The sequence below is a fragment of the Lampetra fluviatilis genome, chromosome 52 (genome assembly GCF_964198595.1).
Source record: "Lampetra fluviatilis chromosome 52, kcLamFluv1.1, whole genome shotgun sequence".
Classification (NCBI taxonomy): Eukaryota; Metazoa; Chordata; class Hyperoartia; order Petromyzontiformes; family Petromyzontidae; genus Lampetra; species Lampetra fluviatilis.
Window position 1 is genome coordinate 8233572 of NC_136326.1, and position 22914 is coordinate 8256485.

Genomic DNA, 22914 nt, shown 5'->3' on the forward strand with positions numbered 1-22914 from the left:
CCAACATGGCCACTCTCTAAATGACCTAATCAACATGGCCACTCGCTAAATGACCTAACCAACAAGGCCACTCTCTAAATGACCTAACCAACATGGCCACTCGCTAAATGACCTAACCAACATGGCCACTCGCTAAATGACCTAAACAAAATGGCCACTCGCTAAATGACCTAACCAACATGGCCAATCGCTAAATGACCTAACCAACATGGCCACTCGCTAAATGACCTAAACAAAATGGCAACTCGCTAAATGACCTAACCAACATGGCCATTAGCTAAATGACCTAACCAACATGGCCACTCGCTAAATGACCTAACCAACATGTCCACTCGCTAAATAACCTAACCAACATGGCCACTCTTCTAAATGACCTAATCAACATGGCCACTCGCTAAATAACCTAACCAACATGGCCACTCGCAAAATAACCTAACCAACATGGCCACTCGATAATTGACCGAACCAACCTGGCCACTCGCTAAATGACATAACCAACATGGCCACTCGCTAAATGACCTAACCAACATGGACACTCGCTAAATGACAGAACCAACAAATCCTCCCATAGACTTCAATGTTAAAGGCTCCCATACACTTCAATATGAAATCCTCCCATATACTTCAATGTTAAAGGCTCCCGAGACAAAGGAGACACTGGGAGACAGAGACACCGGGAGACAGACAGAGACACGGTCTAAAAGTCTTCTCCACGTGCACGCGGAGGCTCGTCTTGAGTGATTTTCTCCAAATCGCGTTTTTAAAATGTGCGTTTCACCCTTGGACACGGGCGCCTTCCGTAAGTCCTCCATGACGGCAAGGTCAAACACCCCCCCCCCCCCCGGCATGACCCCGCCCCCTCAAGTTAACCTTAATTTTGACCACGCCCCCACCCTCGCTATCAGGCCCCGCCCACACTCACCCTTTCACGTCCCCCCCCCGCCTCTATTCTCGTAAGCCCCGCCTATCACAACGTCGCCCCGCCCTTCCCTCAAGTTCAAGTTCATTTATTAGGTGTAGCCCTGTGAGCCATTCGGCTCTTGAATCGGGTGCAACCGCAACAAAAAAAAAACATGAACAAGAAAACATCTTAAAGTGAATATGTGACTGAGTGCAAACAGAAAATCCAAGAAAAGACAGCAAAATATTGCAGAAAAAGCACCGCACACCAACGCTGTGTGCAAAAATCCCAGTGGGATGCAAGTCAAACAACAACAACAACAACCACAAGACAACTTAGATTAAGGCCATCAGTCTAACTCCGTACTAAAACAAACAAACATGGCTAAACCAATACACTTTTCGAAATCACCAAAAATAAAGCCATGAAAGCAATGAAAAAGCAATTATAGGAATTGTGACGGAATTTTCACAATAAATGGCATAAACAGCATGTACTACCAAAACCCTGCAGCCATAGCTGGCTGCATGAGTCACTCCACAACATCAGGTGCCCCCACCCCGCGATGACCCCGCCCTCTCACGCTAAGCCCCGCCCTTTATTTTGACCACGCCCCCACATTCGCTATCAGGCCCCGCCCTCACACTTTCAGCCCCCCCCCGCCTCTTTTCTCGTAAGCCACCAATATGTCGCCCCGCCCTTTCAGCTCTGGCCCCCACCGCCAACCTCCCAGTGGGGAAGTCTCCGCCCACTTCCCAACCAAGGTTCGCCTCCTTCAAATTGGCCACGCCCTCCTCATGAATATGCAAATTTAAAAACCCGCCCCCACCCTGCCGTGTGGCTCCGCCCACCACACTTCCGGGAGGCCTGGTCGCGGCTAGTCCCACGGCGGGAGCGACTTCACAACATCAACAACAACGTCGCATTCGTTCACATCGCAAGGGCGATGGGGGACGAGGCTCTGTTCGAGTTCCTTCACATGGAGGTCGTCTCGTACGTGTGCCACTCAGTGGCGCAAGACGACGCGGTGAGCTGAGCACTCAGCGATACCCACACAAGTGACACCACCACCACCAACACCACCACCACAGTCAGACCACCACCACCACCAACACCACAGTGACACTACCACTACAGCGACACCACCACCACCAACAACACAGTGACACCACCACCACCGTGACACCACCACCACCACAGTGACACCACCACCACAGCGACACCACCACCACCACCAACACCACAGTAACACCACCACCACAGTGACACCACCACCACAGCGAGACCACCACCACCACCAACACCACCGTGACACCACCACCACCACAGTGACACCACCACCACAGCGACACCACCACCACCAACACCACAGTGACACCACCACCACAGTGCCACCACAGTGACACCACCACCACCACCACAGTGACACCACCACCACAGCGACACCACTACCACCAACACCACAGTGACACCACTACCACAGTGACACCACTACCACAGTGACACCACCACCACCACAGCGACACCACCACCACCAACACCACAGTGACACCACCACCACAGTGACACCACCACCACAGTGACACCACCACCACAGTGACACCACCACCACCACAGTGACACCACCACCACAGTGACACCACCACCACCACAGCGACACCACCACCACCACCACCACAGTGACACCACCACCATCACCACCACAGTGACACCACCACCACCACAGCGACACCACCACCATCACCACCACAGCGACACCACCAACACCACCACAGTGACACCACCACCACAGTGACACCACCACCACAGCGACACCACCACCACCACCACCACAGTGACACCACCACCACAGTGACACCACCACCACAGTGACACCACCACCACCGTGACACCACCACCACAGTGACACCACCACCACAGTGACACCACCACCACAGTGACACCACCACCACAGTGACACCACCACCACAGCGACACCACCACCACCAACACCACAGTGACACCACCACCACAGTGACACCACCACCACAGTGACACCACCACCACCACCACAGTGACACCACCACCACAGCGACACCACTACCACCAACACCACAGTGACACCACTACCACAGTGACACCACTACCACAGTGACACCACTACCACAGTGACACCACCACCACCACAGCGACACCACCACCACCAACACCACAGTGACACCACCACCACAGTGACACCACCACCACAGTGACACCACCACCACAGTGACACCACCACCACCACAGTGACACCACCACCACAGTGACACCACCACCACCACAGCGACACCACCACCACCACCACCACAGTGACACCACCACCATCACCACCACAGTGACACCACCACCACCACAGCGACACCACCACCATCACCACCACAGCGACACCACCAACACCACCACAGTGACACCACCACCACAGTGACACCACCACCACAGCGACACCACCACCACCACCACCACCACCACAGTGACACCACCACCACAGTGACACCACCACCACAGTGACACCACCACCACCGTGACACCACCACCACAGTGACACCACCACCACAGTGACACCACCACCACAGTGACACCACCACCACAGTGACACCACCACCATCACCACCACAGTGACACCACCACCACAGCGACACCACCACCACAGTGACACCACCACCATCACCACCACAGCGACACCACCACCACCACCACCACAGTGACACCACCACCATAGTGACATCACCACAGTGACATCACCACCACAGTGACACCACCACCACAGTGACACCACCACCACCACAGTGACACCACCACCACCACAGTGACACCACCACCACCAACAACACCACCACCACCACCACAGTGACACCACCACCACAGCGACACCACCACCACAGTGACACCACCACCACAGCGACACCACCACCACAGCGACACCACCACCACCACAGCGACACCACCACCACCACAGTGACGACACCACCACCACAGCGACACCACCACCACCACAGTGACACCACCACCACCACCACCACAGTGACACCACCACCACCACCACAGCGACACCACCACCACAGCGACACCACCACCACCACCACCACAGTGACACCACCACCACCACCACAGTGACACCACCACCACAGCGACACCACCACAGTGACACCACCACCACCGCCACAGTGACACCACCACCACAGTGACACCACCACCAACACCACCACCACCGCCACAGTGACACCACCACAGTGACACCACCACCACAGTGACACCACCACCACCGCCACAGTGACACCACCACCACCACAGTGACACCACCACCACAGTGACACCACCACCACAGTGACACCACCACCACAGTGACACCACCACCGCCACAGTGACACCACCACCACCACCAACACCACCACCACTACCGCCACAGTGACACCACCACCACCACCACAGTGACACCACCACCACAGTGACACCACCACCACAGTGACACCACCACCACCAACACCACCACCACCACCGCCACAGTGACACCACCACCACAGTGACACCACCACCACAGTGACCCAACACTACCAAAGATCCCCCGTATAGCCTTAACAGACTGTAGGGGCAAGTGCTGTTAGCGAGCACCTATGAAGGCCGGAACGGTACACGAGGGGGTGGGTGGCCAGCACCACGCCCGACCGCCTTTGTCTCCCCAGTGGCGATGTTTACACACCGCACAAGGTACTCATTTAAGGCTGAGTCGACCTAGGGGAGGCCCAGGACCGGTTCAGATAATCGTCACTGGTGTTAGCACCACCACCACCACCAACACTACCACCACCACCACAGTGACACCACCACAGTGACACCACCACAGCGACACCACCACCACCACCACAGTGACACCACCACCACAGTGACACCACCACCACCACCACAATGACACCACCACCAACACCACCACCACAGTGACACCACCACCACCACCACAGTGACATCACCGCCACAGTGACACCACCACCACAGTGACACCACCACCACCAACACCACAGTGACACCACCACCACAGTGACACCACCACCACCAACACCACAGTGACACCACCACCACAGTGACACCACCACCACCACAGTGACACCACCACCACAGTGACACCACCACAGCGACACCACCACAGCGACACCACCACAGCGACACCACCACCACCACCACAGTGACACCACCACCACCACAGTGACACCACCACCACAGTGACACCACCACCACCACAGTGACACCACCACCACAGTGACACCACCACCACAGTGACACCACCACTACCACAGTGACACCACCACCACAGTGACACCACCACCACCACAGTGACACCACCACCACCAACACCACGGTGACACCACCACCACCACAGCGACACCACCACCACAGTGACACCACCAGACAGACAGACTGAGAGTGGAGTGGAAACAACAAATAAAAAATGTAGCAGTGGACACCTCCCAGGGGCTATGGATCGTGGTGATGATGATGATGTTACCTGTCTACCCCTTATCTTTTGCCCTACCTTATTAAGCGCCAATGCAGACATTATTGGTCACCCTATGCCCTTTTAAATCTCAACGTTCATCTTACAAAGTCCCATCACAAGAGAGAAACAACACAAATAGACAACATAGTTTTCGTGTTGCCCGTATTGACATGGCCGCACGCCGCGGTATGGACCTGAACTCAATTTCCCCGCTGAAGAATTCGGGGTGAATCGTATGGAATGGAAGGCGATGACGGTGGTGGGGGTGGGTGCTGATTCACGGTGCTGTTCACATTTTGGCGTCCTCTGGTCTAACAATGTTTGAGACGAGGCTCTAAAGAAAGCTGTCTCTGGTGTGGACCAATCAGTTTCAAAGACAAATGCATCATATATACTGTCATACCACAAGTATCTGTGGCTAATGCAGTGACATGATGCCTTGCAAAAGGTTTCAGTTTGGTGTTTTAACATCTTAACACAACTGTTTTGTTGCCAGAACAAAGGGGAAAACCTCTTGTTATATTTTGACACTGGCAACGGAGGTCCCATGATGTATATAAATGTGCGTCGTCAAAATCGCCAGCCATCGCCACCCGACGCAGCCCATTCAAGCGAGGTGCGTCACGTGAGATACAATCTCTCATCAGTTGACGCAAGAAGACGTCTGCGTTGATGCCCTCTTCATCCGTGCAATCCTCGTTGGCAAATCTGCGCTTCGCTACTTTGCGAACCTCTTTGTCAAGTCCAGGAAAACCTCCCAGGGCGTCTCTCTGATTGCCTTTGAACTGTCCCAAGAACGAGGATCGGAATGGGCGGCACAAATCCTTCGCCATTGCAGCAGCGCCGACAAAGATTTGGGAATGGCGATCGCACCGGCAACAGCAACCTTGCTTCCTCCCTTGGCATCGCAAATCTTCCGCCTCGAGAACATTCAAAGCGGAAGATTCGTGCTGGATAACTGCAGCCACATTCGCAAAATGTGATTTAATGTATTGAGAGTTCAGTGTTAATGCACAATTTACATTGAGGCTTTACTCTGTGTGTTTGTCTTGGTGTGGTCTGTGGCTGCTGTTGTTTTACTGCCCTTTCAGAGGCTTGGTAATCGATGCAATTTGAACTTTTCTGCTGTATTTATTAATAAAAGGGGGTGCCAGGGTATACATGAGGTTCGGGGTTCGATCCCGACCCTTACGCCTGCTGTATATTTGGAGTTTGCGTGGTGGTGAGATGTTAACTACCTCGCCAGGTATACAGGAAGTCGTGGGTTCGATCCCGACCCCGACGCCTGCTGTATATGTGGAGTTTGCACGGTGGTGAGATGTTAACTACCTCGCCAGGTATGCAGGAAGTCGTGGGTTCGATCCCGACCCTTACGCCTGCTGTATATTTGGAGTTTGCGTGATGGTGAGATGTTAACTACCTCGCCAGGTATGCAGGAAGTTGTGGGTTTGATCCCGACCCTGACGCCTGCTGCTCTATATTTGGAGTTTGCGTCTCTCTATTTCTCTCTCCCCGCGTGGTTACGTGGTTTTTTTTCTCCGGGTCCTCCGGTTTTTCCCCTCCACATTTATTTTGCTGCTATAAATGTCCAAATGATGAAGCCACTTTGTTGAGCTATCATTTGTGGCCAGGTCGCTTCTGAAAAATAAGTGAGTACCTCCGTGGGCGTTGTCTGCTTGGATTGGAATGGTTTAGTTGTATTTGTTTGTGTTTGGGGTGATTCATTTTCTTGTTCTTTGCACTCATATCTTGTTGTTGTATTGTTGTCACTTTCTTACCCCGTGCCCTTACCACCCATCTGTGAAAAAGAGCTTCATAGCTAATCCGATTCCTCCTACTGCAGTATAAATAAATAGATTTTCATTCTGATGATGCAAACTCCAAATATACAAAAGGCATAGTCAGGGTCGGGATCGAACCCATGACCTCGTGTATGTCAGGCAAGGTGGTTAACATCTCCCCACATCGGCCGCCCCCTCCCCTTCATAGCTCATCGGATTCCTCCTGCAGTACAAATTGATTCTGATTCCGGTTCGCTGATCCTTGCAGGAGAATGGGAAAGTCACGGCCAAGTTGGAGAACTTGGGATACAGAGTGGGACAAGGTCTGGTGGAGAGGTGAGAGATCCAAGCGGTTTGTGTGATTTTGTTTGCCGGCGGCGGTGTGGGAGACCCCCCCGCCCCCCCTCATCGGAGACCCGCTCTGTCATCGTCAAGGACTGCTCGGTCGGCTCTTTGTGATTGCACGGAAACATCGTCAGTGACTGGACGAGACTGGATCATTGTCTAGAGAGCCCATTAAGAGAGCGGTCCGTCATTTGTCTAGAGCGGTGGTTGCGGACCAGGCGAGGGAGTTAACACATTCCTCCTGCGGAGGGAGCTGGTAGGAACGTTGGGTTGCTCGGTCAATGGCCAGGGTCAATGGCGGCGTGGTGTATTCTGCAAATATGCCCGACTGTGAGGGCGGGCACAAGCCGGCGTGAGTAGGTTAAACGTCGAGTTTTATAAGGGCACCACGGGGTGACCAGCCCCTCCTCACCCAGCCCCACCCCTCCCCACCCTCCCCACCCTCCCCTCTCCACCCAGCCCCACCCCTCCCATTTTTGGATGCACGACGGACGGACACAATAATCCCTGTGGGCTGGTGGAACCAGGTGGTTCCTACCAGTAGTAACATCCTCTAGCCACCGTGACGATACTCCACTCTCCTTCCCGCGGTGGAGCCGTGGCTACAAGAGTTGCCCTCCCACCCTCCCTCCCACGTTGCAATGTCCCAGAGGGGTACGCGAGGTGATTTATAAATGTGTGAAATTATGTCGTATACATGAGTGTCGTTGGTGAATGATCACGTTGTATTAATCTGCCGATATAAAATAACTACGGTAAAATGTAAATCAATACGGTAACCTTGAACCATATAAAAGATCTCCCCAATCTCATTGATTGTAATCAATGTTGGTTTGCAAGAGTAACCAGTGAGTGTGAACTTATTACGTCACACGGAGCAGAGCGTCCGTTGATTTTAGTTTTTTATTCGCTTGCATTTCCTGGCAGCTAGTTAGGGATAGCCTCACAAAATGTACAATTGCCCATAGACTCAACATTGACCATAGACTCACACTGCCATAGACTCAACACTACCCATAGACTCAACACTGCCCATAGACTCAACACTGCCCATATATTCAACACTGCCCATAGACTCAACACTGCCCATAGACTCAACACTGCCCATAGACTCAACACTGCCCATAGACCCAACACAGCCCATATATTCAACACTGCCCATAGACTCAACACTGCCCATAGACTCAACACTACCCATAGACTCAACACTGCCCATAGACTCAACACTGCCCATATATTCAACACTGCCCATAGACTCAACACTGCCCATAGACTCAACACTGCCCATAGACTCAACACTGCCCATAGACCCAACACAGCCCATATATTCAACACTGCCCACAGACTCAACACTGCCCATAGAGTCAACACTGCCCATAGACTCAACACTACCCATAGACTCAACACTGCCCATAGACTCACACTGCCATAGACTCAACACTGCCCATAGACTCAACACTGCCCATAGATTCAACACTGCCCATAGACTCACACTACCCATAGACTCAACACTTGCCCATAGACCCAACACTGCCCATAGACTCACACTGCCCATAGACTCAACACTGCCCATAGACTCAACACTGCCCATAGACTCAACACTGCCCATAGACTCAACACTGCCCATAGACTCAACACTGCCCATAGACTCAACACTGCCCATAGACTCACACTACCCATAGACTCAACACTTGCCCATAGACCCAACACTGCCCATAGACTCAACACTGCCCATAGACTCAACACTGCCCATAGACTCAACACTGCCCATAGACTCAACACTGCCCATAGACTCAACACTGCCCATAGTCTCAACACTGCCCATAGACTCAACACTGCCCATAGACTCAACACTGTGTGGGGGGCGGTAGTGTAGCGGTTATCGCTATGCTGCGCTACGATCCTGGCGACCCGAGTTCGATTCCCGCTCACGGACCAACACCGGTGACGATTATCTCAACCGGTCCTGAGCCTCCCCGAGGTCGACTCTTACCTCAAATGAGTAACCTAGTTCGGTTTGTAAACATTGCCACTAGGGAGACAAAGGCGGTCCGGCGTGGTGCTGGCCACCCACTCCTTCGTGTGCCGTGCCGGCCTTCATAGGTGCTGCTCGCGAATAGCACTTGCCCCAACAAGTCTGTTAAGGCTATACAGTGGATCTTTGTCTTTGTGTGAGTAAGTGTGTGTGTCTGCATTAGACTTAATCCCAGCTGATCTAGCATGGCTGTTGTTACAGCGGGATTATTGCTTTGTGTGCGTACATGTCCCTGTGCGTGTCAGTCCGTGCGTCCCTGTGTGTGTGTGTCCATGCCGCTCGCTAACCGCACTTGCCCCAACAGTCTGTTAAGGCTACACCGGGGGGGGGGGGAACTTTGCCTTTGCGTCAGGTTTACCCGCGACAGCCCCCGCTTCAAGGATGAGCTCGACGTGATGAAGTTCATCTGCAAGGACTTCTGGACGAGCGTCTTCAAGAAGCAGATCGACAACCTGCGGACCAACCACCAGGTGTCCCCACGCGCACGCTGCAGCTGTGCACACTGACTAACGCGTTTCCTTAGAGCTGCTGCTTGTTGTTGTTGTTGTGTTTAGTTTGTTGACCTTCCCCTCCCCCGCACCTCCGATTAGCGCGGTTGGCTACCTACGGCGCGAAAGAAGTTCAACACACGTACACTACATTACACACTACAATACACACTACACGAGACATTGCAATACACTATACACTACGCTACACAACACACTTCGAAACATCACACTCTACCAAGATGAAAAGATGAAAACTCTTTTCTCTAAAGCTGCTTTGTGTGTTTAGTTTGCTGTCCTTCCCCCCGCACCTCCGATTAGCACGTTTGGCTACGTACGGCGTGAAAGAAATTCAACATACGTACGCACATACATACCACGCCGCTTGTGCCAGGCTAGGTGCACCTTGAGGCCGTCGCATGAAGTGTGGAAGGCTCTCGCTGCTGGGCAGCAGGAGGTCACGGGGGGCAGAGCCAGGTGCCATGGGTTGGCTGACTTGAGATGACTGGCCGATGCACCACCTGTGCCCCCCTCCCCCCCCCCGTTCTGCCACCTCGCTGCATCTTCTCAACCCTTTCCCGCTTTCCGAGGCGTCTGCGAGTTGCAGGTTGGGATGGTCCCGTTCGCTGCCGCATCTCGGAACGCGCGAGCGGGTTCGGCGTTAATCTTATTTAGAGAGGCTTAGTCGTAGCGCCGTTCATTATCAAGACGTTGTACTCACCGTTGTAGAATTGCAGTGGACGCCTACAGGAATTTCTGCCCATGGAGTTTGATGATGACGATGATGACGACGATCTACTCATCGCACAGAACCGTAGCGACATGACCGCCAGCACTCGACCATAGCCGGCACCAACACTGTGCCACTCGCCCTCCTGCATGGCCTTGCGGGAGCCTCGGTAGCGATAAAAGTAATGAGATTTTTGTTCTCACGGTTCCGTTCCGATGATGCTCCATCACTTGTTTAAAATGAGTGGCACTGTTGGTGTCTGTGTGTAAGTCCGTTACAAGGGGTAGTGTGGCGGTGAGCGCGCTGCGCTATGAACCCGGCGACCCGAGTTTGATTCACGGCCAACACCAGTGATGATTATCTGAACCGGGTCTGGGCCTTTCCCCTAGGTCGACTCAGCCTCAAATGGGTACCTAGTGGGACGTGGACACGTCGCCACTGGGGAGACAAAGACGGCCAGGCATGGTGCTGGCCACCCACCCCCTTCGTGTGCCATGCCGGCCTTCATAGGTCCTGCTCGCTAACAGCACTTGCCCCAACAGTCTAAGGCTACACGGGGGACCTTTGTCTTCGTAATTATCATCACTGCACTTGCTTACGCACGGAAAGCCGTGGGGAGGTGATTGGTGCTGCTGTGTGAAATAGCGCGGTTGGCTTTACGTACTGTGCGAAAGAAGTTCAACGTGCGCGTGTGTGTGTGTGTCCATAGACCCAACACTGCCCATTGCCCATAGACTCAACACTGCCTATTACCCATAGACTCAACACTGCCCATATATTGAACACTGCCCATAGACTCAACACTGCCCATTACCCATAGACTCAACACTGCCCATATATTGAACACTGCCCATAGACTCAACACTGCCCATTAACTCAACACTGCCCATACATTAAACATTGCCCAATAGAATCAACATTTCCAAATAGACTCAACACTGCCCAATAACTCAGCACTGCCCATAGACTCAACACTTCCCGTAGACTCAACACTGCCCATAGACTCAACACTTCTCGTAGATTCAACACTGCCCATAGACTCAACACTGCCCGTAGACTCAGCACTGCCCTTAGAATCAACACTGCCCTTAGAATCAACACTGCCCATAGGCTCAACACTGCCCATAGAATCAACACTGCCCATAGGCTCAACACTGGCCATAGAATCAACACTGCCCATAGACTCAACACTGCCCATAGAATCAACACTGCCCATAGAATCAACACTGCCCATAGACTCAACACTGCCCATAGAATCAACACTGCCCATAGACTCAACACTGCCCATAGAATCAACACTGCCCATAGACTCAACACTGCCCATAGACTCAACACTGCCCATAGAATCAACACTGCCCATAGACTCAGCACTGCCCATAGAATCAACACTGCCCATAGAATCAACACTGCCCATAGAATCAACACTGCCCATAGACTCAACACTGCCCATAGAATCAACACTGCCCATAGACTCAACACTGCCCATAGGCTCAACACTGCCCATAGACCAGACACTGCCCATAGACTCAACACTGCCCATAGGCTCAACACTGCCCATAGACCAGACACTGCCCATAGACTCAACACTGCCCATAGGCTCAACACTGCCCATAGACCAGACACTGCCCATAGGCTCAACACTGCCCATAGGCTCAACACTGCCCATAGACCAGACACTGCCCATAGACTCAACACTGCCCATAGGCTCAACACTGTCCATAGACCAGACACTGCCCATAGACTCAACACTGCCCATAGGCTCAACACTGCCCATAGGCTCAACACTGCCCATAGGCTCAACACTGCCCATAGACCAGACACTGCCCATAGACTCAACACTGCCCATAGGCTCAACACTGCCCATAGACCAGACACTGCCCATAGACTCAACACTGCCTCTGCACATGAAGCAGTCCCCCTCCTTAACCTTCTTCCGTTCTCCCTAAGCCTCACCGCCTCTTCTCCGTCGCCCATTTCCTTCCTCTTCCCCTCCCCTCGCTCCTCCACTCCGTCCCGTCCCTCCCCTGTAGCCCCTTCTATGACCCCCCTCCCCCCCCCGTGTGCCCTCTGTCACGCTCACTCACTCACTCCTCGGCCCTTGCACCGCCCTTGGCGTCCAAACCACTCGAGTGGCATTCCTTACCGCTTTTAGTCTCCGTTGCAGAGCCTCTTGAGCTGCGAGAGCGCTCTCTATGACTAATTGTGTAAAATGACTTAGGACCCTAACGGCAGCTGTGAGCAATTCCCCGCACCTCCGTTTCGCGCGGTTGGCTACGTACGGTGCGATAGAAGTTCAACGCCAGCGCCGCCATTCGCCACTCAAGTGACGACTTGCGACGTCACCCGCGCCGCGCCTGTGCCAGGCCAGGTGCACCTTGAGGCCACGCGAAGTGTCGAAGGCTCGCTGCTCGCAGGAGGAGGTCCACGGGACAGACCCAGCATGTGCCATGGGTGTTGACCGACTGAGACGACTGGCAGATGCACCTATGATCCCCCGTGTAGCCTTAACAGGCTGTTGGGGGCAAGTGCTGTTAGCAGCACCTACGAAGGCCGGCACGGCGCAACGAGGGGGTGAGTGGCCAACACACGCCCGGGCCGCCTTTGTCTCCCCAGTGGCGATGTTGTTACGCGCCGCACCAGGTAACACATTTGAGGCTGAGTCGACCTAGGGGAGGCCCAAGACCCGTTCTGATAATCGTCACCGGTGTTGGCCTTGAGCGGAAATCGAAGTCGGGTCGCCAGGTTCATAGCGCAGCGCGCTAACCGCTACACCACCGCTTCCCACTTACACACAAACATCAAAAGATCCCCCATATAGCCTGTAGCAGACTGTTGGAGCAAGTGCTGTTAGCTAGCAACCTATGAAGGCCGGCACGGCACACAAGGGGGTGGGTAGCCAGCACCACGCCCGGCCGCCTTTGTCTCCCCAGTGGCGATGTTTACACGCCGCACCAGGTTACTCATTTGAGGCCGAGTCGACCTAGGGGAGGCTCAGGACCGGCCCAGATAGACAATCGTCACCGGTGTTTGGTGGCCGTGAAGCGGGATTCGAACTCGGGGTGGCCGCGTTCGCTGCGCTAACCGCCACTTCACTGCCGCTACCTACCACCCGCCAATGCACCTACCCACATAGCGGTTAGTCGGGCGGGCAGTTGCGGGAGCTGCACCTTTTGGCACTCGCCCGCCCGCCTCTCCAAGCGTCACCTTCCAAAATCCATGGCAAAAAAAAGGTCACGGAGGCTGGGCCGTTCCAGGGTGGATTAGGGGTTAGTCCCGTCGGGCGGCGCGCAAATATTGAAAAATACCACAGCAATCATAATCCCCACCACCCACCCACCCACCTTTCTCATTCAATAATTCTGGGCATCATTAAAAAGTAATAATAATATAAAAATTTGTGATATTCGCAGAAGTAATGAGTTTTTCTGCCGCGATCCAATTCTGCTCGGGCGGTGCTGCAGAGGTCTCCCGCATTAATCCCAGCTGATCTCGCCGTGGCTGTTGTTACAGTGGTTGTTATTGTTTTGTTTGTCTGCGTGTGTGTGTGTGAGTGTGTGAGACGGAGGGAGGGTGGGCGGGCACGCGCGCGCGTGTGTAGAGAGCGTGTGTGAGAGAGCGTGTGTGTGTGTGGAGAGAGGGCGTGTGTGTGTGTGGAGAGAGAGAGAACGCGTGTGTGAGAGAGCGTGTGTGTGTGTGAGAGAGCGTGTGTGTGTGTGAGAGAGCGTGTGTGTGTGTGTGAGAGAGCGTGTGTGTGTGTGTGTGTGAGAGAGCGTGTGTGTGTGTGTGAGAGAGCGTGTGTGTGTGTGAGAGAGAGCGTGTGTGTGTGTGAGAGAGAGCGTGTGTGTGTGTGTGAGAGAGCGTGTGTGTGTGTGTGAGAGAGCGTGTGTGTGTGTGAGAGAGCGTGTGTGTGTGTGTGAGAGAGCGTATGTGTGTGTGTGTGAGAGAGCGTGTGTGTGTGTGTGAGAGAGCGTGTGTGTGTGTGTGAGAGAGCGTGTGTGTGTGTGTGTGAGAGAGCGTATGTGTGTGTGTGTGAGAGAGCGTGTGTGTGAGAGCGTGTGTGTGTGACAGAGAGTGTGTGTGTGTGTGAGAGAGCGTGTGTGTGTGTGTGTGAGAGTGTGTGTGTGTGGGGAGCGGTTGTGTAGCGTAGCGCGCTGCGCTATGAACCCGGCGACCCGGGTTCGATTCCCGCTCACGGCCAAGATCAGTGACGATAATCTGAACCGATTCTGGGCCTCCCCTAGGTCTACTCAGCCTCAAATGAGTACCTGGTGCGGTCATGTAAACATCGCCACTGGGGAGACAAAGGCGGCCGGGCGTGGTGCCGGTTACCCACTTTCTTGTGTCCCATGCCGGGCTTCATCGGTGCTTGCTAACAGCACTTTCCCCAGCAGTCTGTTAATGCTCGGGGGATCTTTGTCTTTGTGTGAGTGTGTGTGTTCTCTTTAATCCCAGATGATCTAGCATGGTTGCTATTACAGTGGCATTATTGTTTTGTTTGTGTGTGTACGCGTCCCTGTGTGTGTCTGTCCATGCGTCCCTGTTGGTCTGTGAGTGTCCGTGCGTGTCCGTGCGTGTCCCTGCGTGTCCCTGTGTGTGTCTGTCCGTGCGTGTCCCTGTTTTTCTGTGAGTGTCCCTGAGTGTCCGTGCGTGTCCCTGTGTGTGTCTGTCCGTGCGTGTCCCTGTTTGTCTGTGAGTGTCCCTGAGTGTCCGTGCGTGTCCCTGTGTGTGTCTGTCCGTGCGTGTCCCTGTGTGTCTGTGCGTGTTCCTGTGTGTGTCTGTCCGCGCGTGTCCCTGTTTGTCTGTGAGTGTCCCTGTGTGTCTGTGCGTGTCCCTGTGTGTCCGTGCGTGTCCCTGTGTGTGTCTGTCCGTGCGTTTCCCTGTGTGTCTGTGCGTGTTCCTGTGTGTCCGTGCTTGTCCCTGTGTGTCCCTGTGTCCGTGTTTGTCCCTGTGTGTCTGTGCATGTCCCTGTGTGTCCGTGCGTGTCCCTGTGTGTCCGTGCGTGTCCCTGTGTGTCCGTGCGTGTCCCTGTGTGTCCGTGCGTGTCCCTGTGTGTCCGTGCGTGTCCCTGTGTGTCTCTGTGTTTGTCCGTATGTGTCCCCGTGTCAAATGAGTACTTGGTGCGGTGTGTAAACATCGCCACCGGGGAGACAAAGGCGGTCGGGCGTGGTGTTGGCCACCCACCCCCCGTGTGCCGTTCCGGCCTTCATAGGTGCTCCTCGCTCACAGCACTTGCCCCAACAGTCTGTTAAGGCTACATGGGGGATCTTCGTCTGTCTGTGTGCGTGTGTCTGTGCGTGTCCGTGTGTGTCCGTGTGTGGCAGGGCGTCTACGTGCTACAAGACAACCGGTTTCGTATGCTGACTCAGATTTCCTGCGGGAAACAGTATCTGGAGCACGCCCCTAAGGTGAGTGAGCCTTGCTGTTGTTGTGAGCGTTGTTGTTGTGAGTGTTGTTGTTGTGAGTGTTGTTGTTAGCGCTGTTGTTGTGGTTGTGAGCGTTTTTGTGGTTGTGAGCGTTTTTGTGGTTGTTGTGAGTATTGTTGTAAGCGTTGTTGTGATTGTGAGCGTTGTTGTTAGCATTGTTGTCGTGAGCCTTGTTGTTGTGAGCATTGTTGTTGTGAACGTTGTTGTAGCGTTGTTGTTGTTGTTGTGAGAATTGTTATTGTGAGCATTGTTGTTAGCGTTGTTGTTATTGCGAGTGTTGTTGTGAGCGTTGTTATTGTTGTTGTGAGCGTTGTTCGTGTTTTCCACCTATTTACCCAGGAAGGCCTCACCGAGTCTCCGCGAGTCTCGTTTTCGCAGTTGGGGGGTCATGCTGAAACTGCTCCTTTGACTGTTGCTGCTACTGCTGCTGCTACTGCTGCTACTTCTACTGTTGCTGCTACTGTTGCTGCTACTGCTGCTGCTACTGCTGCTAATGCTGCTACTTCTACTGTTGCTGCTACTCTTGCTGCTACTGTTGCTAATACTGTTGCTAATGCTGCTACTGCTACTGTTGCTGCTACTGTTGCTGCTACTGCTACTGTTGCTGCTACTGCTGCTACTACTGCTGATAATGCTGCTACTTCTACTGCTACTGCTGCTACTACTACTGCTGCTAATGCTGCTACGACTGCTACTACTGCTGCTACTGCTGCTAATGCTGCTACTACTACTGCTGCTACTGCTCCTACTACTACTGCTGCTAATGCTGCTACGACTGCTACTACTACTGCTACTACTGCTAATGCTGCTACTGCTGCTACTACTACTGCTGCTGCTACTACTGCTGCTGCTGCTACTGCTCCTACTACTGCTGTTGCTACTGCTGCTGTTGCTACTGCTGCTAATTCTGCTACTACTACTGCTGTTACTACTGCTGCTAATGCTGCTACTACTTCTACTGCTGCTGCTACTACTGCTGATCCTACTACTACTGCTGCTGCTACTGCTACTGATGCTTCTACTGCTGCTGCTTCTACTACTGATACTGCTGCTGCTGCCACTGCTGCTGCTACTACTGCGACTGCTGCTCTTACTATTGTAGCTGCTACTACTGCTATTGCTGCTCCTACTACTACTGCTGCTGCTACTGCTGCTGCCGTGAGCAAACCCCACTGAGTAATTTCCAGGGGACGTACCAGCATTGTGCTGTTTGGGTCAATAGCGGTAACGCTGTACGGGTTTGAAAGTTTTTTTTCTACGCGGCAAAGCCGGAGAACCCGGAGAAAAAGCCACGTAGATGAGAGGGAGAGAACATACAAACTACGCACAGACTCGCACAGAGACCCATAGACTCACACAGAGACCCGTAGACTTACGCTGTGACCCATAGACTCACACAGAGACCCATAGACTCACACAGGGACCCATAGACTCACACACAGACCCATAGACTCATACGGAGACCTATAGACTCACACAGAGACCCATAGACTCACACCGGGATCCATAGACTCACACAGAGATCCATAGACTTACGCTGTGACCCATAGACTCACACATACACCCTTAGACTCACGCTGTGCCCCATAGACTTACGCAGAGACCCACAGACTCGCACAGAGACCCACAGACTCACAAAGGGACTGATATAGCCCACAGGGACCCATAGACTCACACAGACTCAGTCAAGGTCGGTCAGGGTCACTCACGGTCACTCAGGGCCAGGGTCACTCCAGTTCAGGGTTATTCCAGGTCCGGGTCACTCCAGATCAGGGTCACTCAGGGTCAGGGTTACCCAGCAGAGGAAGGAACGGGGGACATTGGGGCTTGCCTCTGCCCAGCAGTTGCAAGTTACAGGCCGACAATGACGACGACAGCAGCAGCACTTTTCCCCAGCGGTCCGTGTGGGCTACACGGGGGATCTTTGTCTGTGCGTGCGTGCAGTTCCTGGCCTTCACGTGCGGCATGGTGAGAGGAGGCCTCTCCAACCTGGGCATCAACAGCGTCGTGACGGCAGAGGTGTCGGTCATGCCCGCCTGTGAGTGGCCCTCGCAAAGACAAAGGTCCCCCACCCCGTGTAGCCTGCCGCAGACTTGGGGGCAAGTGTCCTGTGAGGGTCGGCACGGCAGCAGGAGGGGGGGGGGGGTCAGCACCAAGCCCAGCCGCCTTTGTCTCGCTATAGTGGCGACGGTTACACATCGCAGCTGTGTTTTTCATTTGAGGCTGAGTCGACCTAGGGGAGGTCTAGGACCCGGTTCAGATAATTGGCCGTGAGCGGGAATCGAACTTCGGGTCGCCTGGTTCGTAGCGCAGCTGCGCTAGCCACGACACTACCACTCCCACAAAGACAAAGATCCCCCGTGTAGCCTTAACAGACTGTCGGGGCAAGTGCTGTCAGCGAGCCGGCACGGCACACGAGGGGGTGGGTGGTCAGCACCACACTCGGCCGCCTTTATCTTCCAGTGGCGATGTTTACACACCGCACCAGGTACTCATTTGATGCTGAGTCGACCTAGGGGAGGCCAAGGACCGATAACCGTCACTGGGTGTTGGCCGTGATCGGGAATCAAACTCGGGTCGCCGGGTTCACAGCGCAGCGCGCTAACCGCTACACCACCGCTCCTGCTGGAAGAAGACCCCGTAACCTTTATCTTCAGTTTGGGATGTGATTGTAAACACTCGCTCACTGGCCAACACCTTCATCGGAGAGGACTGCAGAGCTTGGGCGATGATGGGCGGGGGCAGTTTAGCGGTGGGCATCGCTGCTCCTGATGCTGCCGCCTCGGCACTCCTCATCTGTGGTTCCTCCTCCTGGTGCTTCTGAGTCGTCCTTTCTCTCTCTCTCCGAGTCGTCCTCTCTCTCTCTCTCTGAGTCGTCCTCTCTCTCTCTCTCCGAGTCGTCCTCTCTCTCTCCGAGTCGTCCTCTCTCTCTCTCTTCGAGTCGTCCTCTCTCTCTCCGAGTCGTCCTCTCTCTCTCTCTTCGAGTCGTCCTCTCTCTCTCCGAGTCGTCCTCTCTCTCTCTCTTCGAGTCGTCCTCTCTCTCTCTCCGAGTCGTCCTCTCTCTCTCCGAGTCATCCTCTCTCTCTCTGAGTCGTCCTCTCTCTCTGAGTCGTCCTCTCTCTCCGAGTCGTCCTCTCTCTCTCCGAGTCGTCCTCTCTCTCTCTGAGTCGTCCTCTCTCTCTCTGAGTCGTCCTCTCTCTCTCTCTCTGAGTCGTCCTCTCTTTCTCTGAGTTGTCTTCTCTCTCTCCGAGTCGTCCTTTCTCTCTCCGAGTCGTCCTCTCTCTCTCCGAGTCGTCCTCTCTCTCTCTCCGAGTCGTCCTCTCTCTCTCCGAGTCGTCCTCTCTCTCCCTCTCTCTCTGTGCATCCTGGGAGGCGGTCGCACCTGCTGGGCGCTCCCGCTTTCCCAGGTGTGTGGACGGAGGCTTGTGCTTCAGGGTAACCTGAGCCTAGCCCGAGGGAGAGAGTCTTTGAGTCTTCGTTCTTCTTTTCCGTCACGCCCTGGGGTTGCTGCTGCCGTTTCACCATGGCGCAGTATTTCAGGCTGGAGTGTCTCTCGCGAAAGAACGGCATTATATGCTTCCCACCGCCCGAGATCGTCGCCGAGACCGTCGCAGCTGCGGTGGGCGTGGGCACGCCTTGCTCCGCAAATGTCTTTTAGGGGGAGGACACTTGTAGGGAACAACCTGGCAGCCGCAGGGCTGTGGCACAGGGCCAAGGTCCTCCACCCCCCGGGATGGCTACTGGCGAGAGCAAACAGGTCGCTCGCCCACTTTGCGTGGAGCGGTAAACATTGGATGAAGCCAGGGGTCCTCTGCCTGCCACTGGACAAAGGCGGCCAGGGCCTGGTAGACGTCACCGCGCGAGTCGTGACTTTCAGGCTCCAGACGTGAGGAGCCTGCTATTCGAACGAGAGGAAACGCCCTGGAAGCCGCTGGCCCTCGCCCTGCTGAGAAACGCGGGGGGGGGGGGGGTGCCTGGGATACGGGAGGGAGCTTTTCCTCATGGACCTGGCTCTGGTCGACTGCACGGGGCGGCCAGAATACTACCAAAGCTTAGTGGAGGCGTGGCGGAGCCTCGAGTGGAACAGGGCCTAAATTCCTTCCTGATCGAACCCCTGTTTTACAACAGCCTTCTCAAGGGAGTTAGGGAGGAGAAAACGATGGCCCTCCGATTCGCCGCAGTGGGAGTACGGACAGTCGGTGATCCCGTGAGGAACCGAGATGGCCACCTCAAATGGAAAAACGCGGCCGAAATAAGCGGCGCTGCAGGACTCCGCACCGTGATGGCTGCAGAGAAGCTGTTGCGGGAAGCACTCGCGGCAATGCGGATGCTGCGATTGCAGCTGGAAGCACCCGGAGACAGCGGCGCCGCACGACCATCCACCCCCCCCCGCCTTGCCAGAGCTGCTCCTCGCCTGCATCCAGCCCCCTGGACGATGCGATGCGGGGAGGCTGCTCAAGCTCGCGGACTGCGCGGACGTGGCCCTCGCGGGTGCCTCCAAGGCGGTGCTGTACGCGTGCTGCGTTAGACATTGCATTGTCGGGAACTGGCGGATCTACGGAACACGAAATAGGGGGACGTCTTGTCTCCACTGATTGATACCACCCCCCAGTGGAAACAACTGTACAGAGCCCCCGTAGCAAAGCGCAGCGGGGACCACCAGTGGAGGCTGGCCCACGGGACGCTGCCCCGGCGGCGTGGGTGAAAACAATGACCCTGGGGGCGTCGGATCTGTGCACTTTCTGTGGCAAGAGAGAAGACCTGGCCCACCAGTATGTGGAATGTCAAAGGCTGACCCCGTTGTTTAGACTTCTAGGAACCATCTTTAAGAAGTTGGAGGTGCCCTTTTACAAGAGTAGCTTCATATGCGGGGTGCCGTACCGAGCGAACAAACGCCACAACCTGGCGAACTTTGTGCTCGCCCAAGCGAAGATGGCTGTGTACAAAACACGGAAAAAAAGACTACAGGGTGAGACGGACGAGGGCTGCTCAGCGGTAGCGATGCTGTGGGGCCTGCTCAAAGCGAGGCTCCGATTTGAGCACGCGTACTACGCCCAAGTCGGGGACGTGTTCCAAGACAAGTTGGGGGCCGGTCGAGCCCCATCTGCATCAGTGAAAATGGCACACTGACTTTTACACTCTGAACAATCCAGTCGAAGCGGGCGGCAGACGCGACGACGCGGATAGGATGTGCGTGGCGGAGCGGCGCGCGTGGCGGCGGGTGGCGCATGTGCCGTGATTCTTTGCGGTGATGAATGTCACGGTTCCTGTTGCTGATGACTTGGAAGCAAAAGTGGCTGTGGTGCATTTTGCCGCCGCCGCAGCAGTAAAATTGTTTTAAAAGTCAAAAGTCTCTCCGAGTCGTCCTCGGAGAGAGAGACCGAGAGCAAGATACAATGAATCATCATTGATTCTATCTTCCTTGTGATGCGTGCGTGCGTGCGTCTGACAGGTAAATTTCAGGTGATGATACAGAGGTCCTGAGCGTCTGTGGGCGGGAGTCTGTGGATGAACGTCTCCACCAGGGGAGGGAGACCCGGCGGTGCAGAGGTCAACAGGCTGAGCCGGCAACCTCCAGAGAACGAGAATTCGAATCCGGGGGAAGCTGTCTACGATTAAAGCCGGGTTCTCAAGCGCAGTGAGGTTGATGGTCTCTCAGTCCGGTCGCCAATGACTCGCGCAGAGACCCGTAGACTCACATAGAGACCCGTAGACTCAGGCAGAGATCCGACGACTCGCATCGAGACACATCGACTCACACAGAGACACGTAGACTCACACAGAGATATAGAATCACACAGACACATTGAATCACTCAGTGTCCTAAAGACTCACGCAGAGACCCGTAGACTCACATAGAGACCCGTAGACTCATGCAGAGATCCGTAGACTCGCACAGAGACACATGGACTCACAGGGACACATAGACTCACACAGAGACATAGAATCGCACAGAGACCCGTAGACTCACACAGAGACCCATAGACTCATGCAGAGATCCATCGACTCACACAGAGACCCATAGACTCACAGAGAGACCGATAGATTAACACAGAGACCCATAGACTCGCATTGAGACCCATCGATTAACACAGTGACCCATAGGCTCGCGTAGAGACCCATCGACTCACGTAGACTGAGCTGTGATGAAACTGTCGCGAGTTGATGGTCACCAATGGCTGCACGCAAAATAAATTCTGTAAAATATTAAAATTTGGTTCCTCACTGAATGCTGTCGAATCCCAGCGCTGAGAATGAATTTGTTCGGTGCGATCGACTTTCGGGACGTGAGGCCACCGCGCTCACGCTGCACGGTGGAGGAGCTACCGGCCAATTACACGCGGGAGGAAACTCACGCCTTGCGCAAGGGGGCAACGCTCGATCCCCCCCCCTTCTCCTGGCAGAGCCAGCGGGTACGGCGCTACCTCGACGCTGACCCACGGGTAGAAGGGAGTTTCACTGCACCATCTGTGTGCGAGCCACCAACCCCTCGCTGCGGCCTCCACAGCGCTGGGTTGCAGGCAGACACGTGGAGCAGCGTGGGCAGGGCCGTGATGTATTTTTCGGGCCAAATGTCGCAGCTTTCCGATGTTCCTGCTGGATCCTAAAATCTGGCCCCACATTGCAATCAGACACCGAACGATTTCTCACCTCCACCCACCACCCACGACCACCCACCACCTCCACCCAACACCACACACCTC

At 54.6% G+C, this 22914-nt stretch overlaps 1 protein-coding gene across 1 annotated transcript; it reads left to right on the top strand.

Moving 5' to 3' along the window:
* Positions 1-1628: 1628 nt before the first annotated feature.
* LOC144949147 (trafficking protein particle complex subunit 6b-like) lies at positions 1629-22440 on the top strand. The gene is made up of 6 exons (XM_078879025.1): positions 1629-1928; positions 7458-7525; positions 9922-10039; positions 16109-16192; positions 18155-18248; positions 21663-22440. Exons 1-6 carry the CDS (start codon positions 1848-1850, stop codon positions 21692-21694), a joined length of 477 nt encoding a protein of 158 aa, XP_078735151.1. The 5' UTR covers positions 1629-1847; the 3' UTR covers positions 21695-22440.
* The last annotated feature ends 474 nt before the right edge of the window (positions 22441-22914 follow it).